The sequence below is a fragment of the Micropterus dolomieu genome, linkage group LG14 (genome assembly GCF_021292245.1).
Source record: "Micropterus dolomieu isolate WLL.071019.BEF.003 ecotype Adirondacks linkage group LG14, ASM2129224v1, whole genome shotgun sequence".
Classification (NCBI taxonomy): domain Eukaryota; kingdom Metazoa; phylum Chordata; class Actinopteri; order Centrarchiformes; family Centrarchidae; genus Micropterus; species Micropterus dolomieu.
The window spans coordinates 10,419,307-10,427,347 of NC_060163.1; the positions used below are offsets into that span (position 1 = coordinate 10,419,307).

Consider the following 8,041-nt stretch of genomic DNA (forward strand, 5'->3'; position numbering starts at 1 on the left):
ACTGCAGTTCCAAGTAGACATGTAACATGTCCATTGTTATTTGCTCTTAGGCAGCATTTGAATTTTATGTGGTTTATGTGCTAGTCCACACTGGACAGAATCAGTGATTTGATTGTTCTTTGTATTTTCCAGAACTACATCTCAATGAAGATAGTGAAACCACTAAGCTAACTCTACAATGGAGGAGCAGTGGAACTGTAAAGGACGATTCAAACCTCCTACAGGATCACGCTAACACGGCATAACTGCTGCCAAAACATCAATATTTTTTGCCTATAGTATTTTATAAAGGTCTACTTAAAATGGGAAGGGGGGTTGCACATTTGCACTATATCATACTTTACCATGAACACTATGTACACCTATATGTGACCGACTTGTGAGCAAAAGATTTGTTTCCAAACCATTGTTGTTTTTTTAATTAGTGAGTGATGAGAAAAAGGAACTACCTGTACATTTTAATGCAAGCCAACACAACTGTCCTGTAATCGACACTTGCTTACTTTGGCATACTGTATGTAAAGAAGGGGATTAATTACAATTAATAATTAAAGGTTTCTCCAAGGCTGTATTTATTACAAGGCTGTTACATTTGATTGCATTACAATTAACAAGGGTTTTGGTTTCTGCCAAGTAATCCTGCCAATAACGACCTAAAAGTGACAAAGTACGTCTGCCTTTTGTACATTACATTTTAACACATCTTTTAAATGTGCAGTGCAGAACTTTTGCGCCCCCTTCTGGCAGTAATTACACAAACACTGCCAACACATGCTTTTGATGTATGCCTACAGGCGAGTTCAGTTAATTCTGTGAAGTAAATGTAATAGCTACATGGGCTACTCCAAATATTTTACAAATGCCAGCATGTTTGCCCTCAGTCTCTCTCCTCTCAAAAACAAGGAAATGCTACAACCAAACAAGTCACTACTGGTTCACCAGCACAGCAGTTGCACCAGACAAGATTTAAAAACTCTGGAATACTACAAATACAGATCAATTTACCTGGTGGTGATGGGCTTAATCAACATTGTGTGAACTCGTTTGACAAGGGCTTGAATGTAATGTCATTTATATGTTAAAGTCCAACACTTTGGCTTTTAATGAAATATATTAAAACTTATTTCCACAGGTGTTTGCGTCCATTATATTGATGGGGAAAATGTTTATGTATAAAACAGCTGTGAACAGTAAGCAGCAGGATGACTTTCTTCATTTAGAATATTTCATTCATTGTTTGTGTCTAAATTGCAGATTAAGGTGCCCCTGAGCCGGGCACTTAATGCCCTCACATGTTAATATAAGAGTTAAAGGGAAATCTGATTACAGAAAAAGTTTAACTGATGTGCTTTTAAGTGAATTAAAACAATGTGACTGTTAACATTCAGATATATACAGTGTATGTTGAACAGAAGTTGCATTATATACATTTTCACTGAAAATGATCCATGAATAGCTAGAATGAGACTGGTGAACTCTCCTTATTGGCTTGTGTATTGTATTGTTTCCCCACAACATAAATTTATGTTTGTATTGAACTACCATCCATCCATCGTCAACCGCTTATCCTGCGTACAGGGACACGGGGGGCTGGAGTCAATGCCAGCTTACATCAGGCGAAAGGCGGGGTACACCCTGGACAGGTCGCCAGTTGTACTGAACTACTGCTGGGTTTATTCTTCCTCTGAGGTGTGATGTTTGAAGTGCTGCTGCAGGAAAGCCTCCACCTCTCCTCTGCGTGCCAGGCTGTTTGCTTTGCCTTGGAAACGTCCGTTTTTTCCCGCCCCCTTCCCTTGAAGAATCTCTAACACCCTGGAGAGCACAGAGAATCATACAACACCAACCAACATTAACATATGCAGAGGCTACATAAATATGCAGTGCTGTATCTTACCGCGGTCCCATCTCGGCCACTAGTCCACTAGGTCCAGCCAGTAGAAACAAACCAGGTCCCTTCTCTCCAACAGTCAGGAAAACCAAAGTTTCCTACAAGCACAAGACGAGGCTTAACAAAAATATTTAACTACTCCTATCAAGATCTAAACAGTCGGGTAATAAACTTACCTCTGTGTTTATTTCATTGGCAATGATATTCATGAACTCATTGTCACCCTCTTTTCTGTAGAAAGAGAGAATTTTCTTTCTGAAATACTGCTTGACCGTGTCTCCCTAGTGTTATCTGGGTCATTGCTGTGTTTTTCTTTTGTTTTACAATGTTTAACATATGAGCAATGTATGGTATAATCCTGTACTTGCAAACAAGGCCATCAACTTGAAGAAAAGTCTCTTACTTGTGCAAGCTGAAGAAGTTGCCTTTCTGGGGGTCATTATTAAAGTTCTGGGCGATGAGGACAGCCATGTCCCGTAGCAGGCTCAAGTTAGTCTGCCCAAGACAATTTTAATGATGGTGTGGACAATGTGTTATGTTGCAGTAAACATATGTGATACAGTGCTTGTCAAAATGGAATTTGTTTTATCTAAATGGACATTTTCTTACTTTCTGTAGCAACTTAACAGACTTTTGCAACTTGTCAACTGCCTCAACATGCTCATCAGGTCCAGTTCTGTTGAACAATCACAAGGATAGTTCCACTTCAAACGCTGTGAATGAGTTTAACTCACACTGGTGATATTCTGATAAGCTGGACTTTGAACTTACTTTAGGAGAGACACCAGTGATCGCTCTATGCTATAGCTTTTCTCTGCATACTTCAATACCCTGTTTCCTGCCAGGAAGATCAGGTTGGTTTTGTTTTTCTTTCCTTTCTCAGTTCCCAGCAGCTTTATTACCTAAAATTTAAATACAGAGAACACATTGAGTTTAATAGAATCACTTGACCTAATCTTACAAATGACATAAATATCTGTAAAGCCATGTATGTACACTTTCACAACTAATTGCTTGGGTTTCTGCATGAGTGTGTGAAGCTGAACCTGTAAGTGGCTGAGGTTAGACACGTGGGTTCCACAGCACATATTGGCATCGATGCCCTCAATATCAACGATCCGAATGGGCCCAGCATGATCCTCCGGCAGTCCACGACTCCTCACCTGGTACACACACACACACACACGTCACTATCTTTGCGGGGGCCTGTCTAATCATCACTACTAAGTGTCTAACCCTAAAACCAAGTCTTGACCCTCAAACAGCCCTTTAAACATGAGCCCACACAAAGTATAAAGGGCTCCCGGTTTTTGGACCCCACAAATGTAGTAAAACCAGCTCATACACACCCCTCATGAAACACACTGTACATGCAAAATGTCTAATTCATGATGAAGTACATTCAACAGAAGATGTATGTTGAAATAATACCTAAATATAACTAACTGATCGCACAGTAAGAGATCTGTATTTTACCACCAATAAGTACAATATCTGTATATGCACCTTTTCCACAGCAGGATCATCTATAGAGAGAAGCTGAACGGAGACAGGGACATGTTCTCTGATCTTTTCGTTTACGGCTTCCTCCAGCGCCTGGAGCTGGGCAGGCTTCACAGAGGGAGTATCCAGTTCAATGGTGCTTCTCTGACGCCCCAGTTCCCTGGAAGAAACAAAAACAGAGATGAGAGTTAAACCCACAAGTTTTCTATGGTTACAGGGGAAGGAATCTGTGCAGTGGAGATGTACCAGGATGTCGTCTTGAATCCAAAAAATGTATCTGCCAAAGCTGTGATCAAATGTTGACCTAAAAGTACAGAAGAAAATAATCATGATTAGAACAACGGTGTGCAATACCAACATATGATCATAGTCATGCATTTGTAATTCAATCTGGTAAAGAAGTTACTCCTACATGAACATGTACAACAGTCCCTGGCCGTATTAATTTATGCTTACTCACCTGAGTGTTGCTGCATGTGGTCAAACCTCCTCTCCCAGTCCACCTTCACATGCACCTCCTGACCCACCTCCAGAAGTGAGCTCACAAAGTGTATGGCATCAGGCCCCTGCCTTGTCACCCTCAAAACTGGGACATCTCCAATCAGCCCATGGTCATCTGGCTGATGACAATACAAGACATGCAAATAATAACAGTAGTAGTATGACGTTTTGGTGACTGCTACTGATACAAACAATTACCAAATGAACAATATGATCATTTATGTACATATTTGATCACTGATAGGACTTGCTTGATGTAGAAATAGAAATGGAGGGGTATGATTCCAGCTTACTTGGCCGCCTCCCTCAGGAAACAGGATGGTGTCTTGGAGCTTGACATTGAAGCCCTTGAGAGTTTCTTTCTTTCCATTGACTTCTTGCTTGAGCTCAGCAGGGCAGCAGGATACCACAGAGGTAGTAAACTGAAAGGAAAACCATGAAATGCAAACTGATACTTGGCACGCAGCTGCAAAATGGGTGGGGGGTTGCAGTCTTATAATAAAGCTATAACATGGTGGAAAGTTATAACGTTATACCTCTATTGGTTTACACACAAGGATTAAGTTAGCGAAATTAAACGGTGTGTTTTTAAACCGGGGACAACTTTACTGAGTAAAATTTGAAGCAAATATGACTTATTCCAGTGCGTTAAAAAATCCTACATTTTACGTTACTCTGCTTCTACTCATATTCTGCTAATACGTTATCAGAACATTGTTCAACTCAACGTTCATCAAATTGCTCTAAAATCGTAAGTAGAAAGCTTGCTCCCACTGGAACAGTTTGTTAGCAATCATGCTAATCATTTCAGCAGAGAATGACAAATCTCCGGTTTTCAAGGGTTTCGCATGCTATTAAACAATTCAACGCTGATAAACTGTCTTCAACAATTTCATACCTCTTTCATATAACAGTCTCGTTGACACTGAAAAGCCATTGTGGTGAATTGTTGAGGTAAAAACAAAAACGTATGCAGCGACCCACTCTGACAGCGTAAGTACGGCTAGCAGCATAGTCCAAACTTCATTATAGCGACTTTGGTTGACTTCGACTTGTTTCTTTTCATATACAGTCCATGTTTTAACATATATTTTAAAACGTGATAGGAAAGCACAGGGAATTGTCAGGGATAGAGAATTTTCATTTTCTTTTGAAGGCGAAACATAGAACAAGCAGATCACAGGAGTGGATGAACGTAAAACCAAACATTATAACATATGGGCTATGTGTGTAAAACATGCGTTACATTCGTGATGCATTAAAATAAAGTGTGTTTTAGGTGAGAGCAAAACATAAAACCTAGTGTACATCCAACCATCACCATCCAAGACAAAAAACAGTGGTTAATAACATCAAATAAATGACTCAATAAATTAATTAATATGGTATTAAATGTACTACTGCTACTACTACTATTACTACTACTAATAATAATAATTTGGAAATTTGAAAGTAATTGATGTCTCTGTTTTAATTTGCTTCGGTAGTTATATTTTATGTTAATAGGCTTTATACATTAAAATTAAAGAATAAATTAATAAAAAAAGGAAAACTAAATTAGTAAATAAAGCACCATATTATAATGAATTTCAAACCATGGTTGATAAAACTTGCTTTTATTAAAACTGACAATGATATGCCATAGTACAGTGAACAATAATATGTCAATAAATAAATATAACATATGTAAAAATAGTATTTTGGACAATAACACATCAAGTCATCACAAACATGATAAGCTTCAGCAAACATAGCATTGTCCTCGCTATCCTGAGCAATAAAGTTATATAGCCTCCAACACAGGAGAGATGGTACTGTGAGTCTCAGTCAGACTGTAGGGGAAGAAGGAAGACAACATTTCAATGATTAATAAAATAATGAGGTTTTGATTTTTTATGAGTGAAGCAGGGCAAAACATTCGGGATTTAACAGAAACATGAAATATTACATTGTAAAAGTAACCTCCCAAACACCAAAACTCTGTACTTACATCACTAAGATCACCCATATCTGGTGCTTCCCCTTTATTATTGTTAGACATTTCTTGGATCATCTGAAAAAGGAATGCCAAGTGTTTACACACACATGAATCCAAACCCTCAGATATATAGTGGCGCTAATTAGCAGAGTTTCAGGAGCGGGACCACACATCAAGCACGTCATCGCCAGCATTTCCATAAATACCCATACGTCCTAAGTCCTCCCCTTCGCCCTCGTATCCTGCATCCCTCCCTCCCACCCCTTTCTCTGTCCTGCCTCCTGATCTCCTTCCTCCTCTCCATAGGTTTATAGGGGATCCGTCGTGCCCGGGTGCTATGGCGGATTTCCCTATCGTAGCTTCCCCACAACGCTTTCTAATGTCTATTCAGCTACTGCAAGCTTCATACATCTTCTGTTCGTTAATCAATAAATCATTTAATCATACCTGTTGATTGTGGTCCTTGCTAGTGAATGGATAATTAACACAATAACACATTGCATGTACTCACGTCCATGTATCTATCGTATTCTTCCTTTCCCTCGTCCTCTTCATGCTCCCAGTCCCTCCAGTTATCAAAGTCTACAGCTATCCAGCTGGGCTGCAAAAAATAAGACAAAAATTATTTAAATTATTTAAACATTTGGTTGTCTTGCCTACAAGCAATTTATAGTAGTTTTGGATTCATTTGAATTCTCATTTTAAATGTGAAAATCAGCTGTCGAGGACATGTTTCTTATTTAACATGTGTTTTTCTGATGTATCTACATTTCTTCTATCCATGTAGATCTTACCAACAGAATATAACCATAAATAAATTCATGTGAAAACTTTTATTATTTCTGAGGTCATGACAATTTTTCGACCTAAATGTAGGGCACACACACACACACACACACACACACACACACACACACACACACACACACACACACATACTTACCTTGGCTTCATCCTTCTGAAGACGAGGCCATGCATAATCAGGCTTCATCTTCCTTAGCAAGACATTGATGGTGCGGTCGTAGACTCTTTCCCTGGAGTCCTTTTAATGTATTGAAAGGATAAAAACACACTTATATTCACATCACACTGACTGTATATTTCATCATACAGCATATAAAATTAGTTATATTCTGACCATTGATCTCATCATGCCTAAAATTGGGACTCTTACATTGATGTGAACTTTGTCGTAGAAGTGCAGCACATTGTAGAACACATCATCTGTGTTGTTTTTGCAGCTGTTGTAAAGACAGGGCAGAGTTGTCAAGGGAACGATTTACATACACAATTTTGTCCAAATCAATTTATACGCTAGTCCTCCGACACATTTTGAGCAATTGGCATCAAATTTTTCACAATTTTGTAGTACAGACAACAGGCCACATTATCATTTCACTCCCTGAAAATAGATGGCCATGGGTTTTCCAAAAATCTCGTTGCACTAAAAGCTACTAAAGACAGAGCAAGAAAGATATTTCACTAACAGAGAAACAAAATGCCACCCATGTTTAAACTCACCATAAAATCATTTTGTCTGGCTGGATATCAACCTGGACATCTTTAGGTTTATGAACCATGAAGTTGACGGTGACATATTTCTTTCTGTCAAACCACAGCGCATGTGCTGGCTGGCTGTTAAGACACAGAGAAACTATTATATGAATCGAATAGGTGGTCATTTGTATTGGTGTTTGATTTTCAAGAGTGAAACATCTTCATTATCAAAATAATTAGTAAAAAAGCACATGATCTTCAACAAGAGACTGGAAGCACTTACCTCTGTTCTGGTCTGACAATTTTGGGCTTGTTCATTCTGATGAAAAATTAAAACAGAAGCTATTTTCCTTTTCTTTTTACTCCCAGAAAGTAAAACACATGTGGTTTGTGTGTTCGGGCTCTGTGCTCTAATGCAGTCACCAGGCCCCTGAGGCTATATATAGAGCAGTTGGTATCAGCTGCTGAGACTTGCCTGCCATAGCCCCTTCCCCTGCCCTTTATAATCTGTCAGTGGAACTCTCGAGAAAACAAATGTACCTTCTGGGCTCTCCAATACTTCAGCCTCCCCCGACTGGGTGCAGAAAGGGTGAAGGTGGGGGCAGGAAGACAGAAAACAGAGAAGTGCATGTCTTCAAATGGGACATAAAAAATGTAGAAACTTTATTTGGAAC

The 8,041-nt window shown here is 39.0% G+C and overlaps 3 protein-coding genes across 3 annotated transcripts in view; 1 reads left to right on the forward strand and 2 right to left on the reverse strand.

Annotated features, from left to right (window-relative positions):
* LOC123983033 (myoferlin-like) overlaps window positions 1–1,131 on the forward strand; it is a 30,389-nt gene extending 29,258 nt beyond the window's left edge. Inside the window, exon 54 of the mRNA XM_046069121.1 lies at window positions 133–1,131. Within this exon, the coding sequence (XP_045925077.1) occupies window positions 133–171 (39 nt within the window). The 3' untranslated portion in view covers window positions 172–1,131. The remainder of the gene's footprint in view (window positions 1–132) is intronic.
* aarsd1 (alanyl-tRNA synthetase domain containing 1) lies at window positions 549–4,910 on the reverse strand. The gene is made up of 12 exons (XM_046069118.1): window positions 4,791–4,910; window positions 4,186–4,314; window positions 3,852–4,011; window positions 3,638–3,695; window positions 3,395–3,551; window positions 2,935–3,051; window positions 2,660–2,790; window positions 2,498–2,564; window positions 2,292–2,383; window positions 2,065–2,119; window positions 1,895–1,986; window positions 549–1,812 (listed from the first exon to the last, which is right to left on the reverse strand). Exons 1-12 carry the CDS (start codon window positions 4,827–4,829, stop codon window positions 1,674–1,676), a joined length of 1,236 nt encoding a protein of 411 aa, XP_045925074.1. The 5' UTR covers window positions 4,830–4,910; the 3' UTR covers window positions 549–1,673.
* A 744-nt stretch (window positions 4,911–5,654) lies between these two features.
* On the reverse strand, window positions 5,655–7,685 carry ptges3l (prostaglandin E synthase 3 like). The gene is made up of 7 exons (XM_046069119.1): window positions 7,651–7,685; window positions 7,392–7,505; window positions 7,045–7,111; window positions 6,814–6,912; window positions 6,382–6,471; window positions 5,883–5,945; window positions 5,655–5,724 (listed from the first exon to the last, which is right to left on the reverse strand). Exons 1-7 carry the CDS (start codon window positions 7,683–7,685, stop codon window positions 5,716–5,718), a joined length of 477 nt encoding a protein of 158 aa, XP_045925075.1. The 3' UTR covers window positions 5,655–5,715.
* Window positions 7,686–8,041: the final 356 nt, after the last annotated feature.

Excerpts from the sequence above, each read along its gene's own strand:
- aarsd1 (XM_046069118.1), bottom strand. The coding sequence starts at position 4,829 with ATGGCTTTTCAGTGTCAACGAGACTGTTATATGAAAGAG. Across the intron at positions 4,315-4,790 it reads GAGACTGTTATATGAAAGAG|TTTACTACCTCTGTGGTATC; the intron begins GTATGAAATTGT and ends TTTTCCTTTCAG. Across the intron at positions 2,565-2,659 it reads TCACTGGTGTCTCTCCTAAA|AACTGGACCTGATGAGCATG; the intron begins GTAAGTTCAAAG and ends ATTGTTCAACAG.
- ptges3l (XM_046069119.1), bottom strand. The coding sequence starts at position 7,685 with ATGAACAAGCCCAAAATTGTCAGACCAGAACAGAG. Across the intron at positions 7,112-7,391 it reads CCAGACAAAATGATTTTATG|CTGCAAAAACAACACAGATG; the intron begins GTGAGTTTAAAC and ends TCTTTACAACAG. Across the intron at positions 6,913-7,044 it reads ACGACAAAGTTCACATCAAT|GACTCCAGGGAAAGAGTCTA; the intron begins GTAAGAGTCCCA and ends ATACATTAAAAG.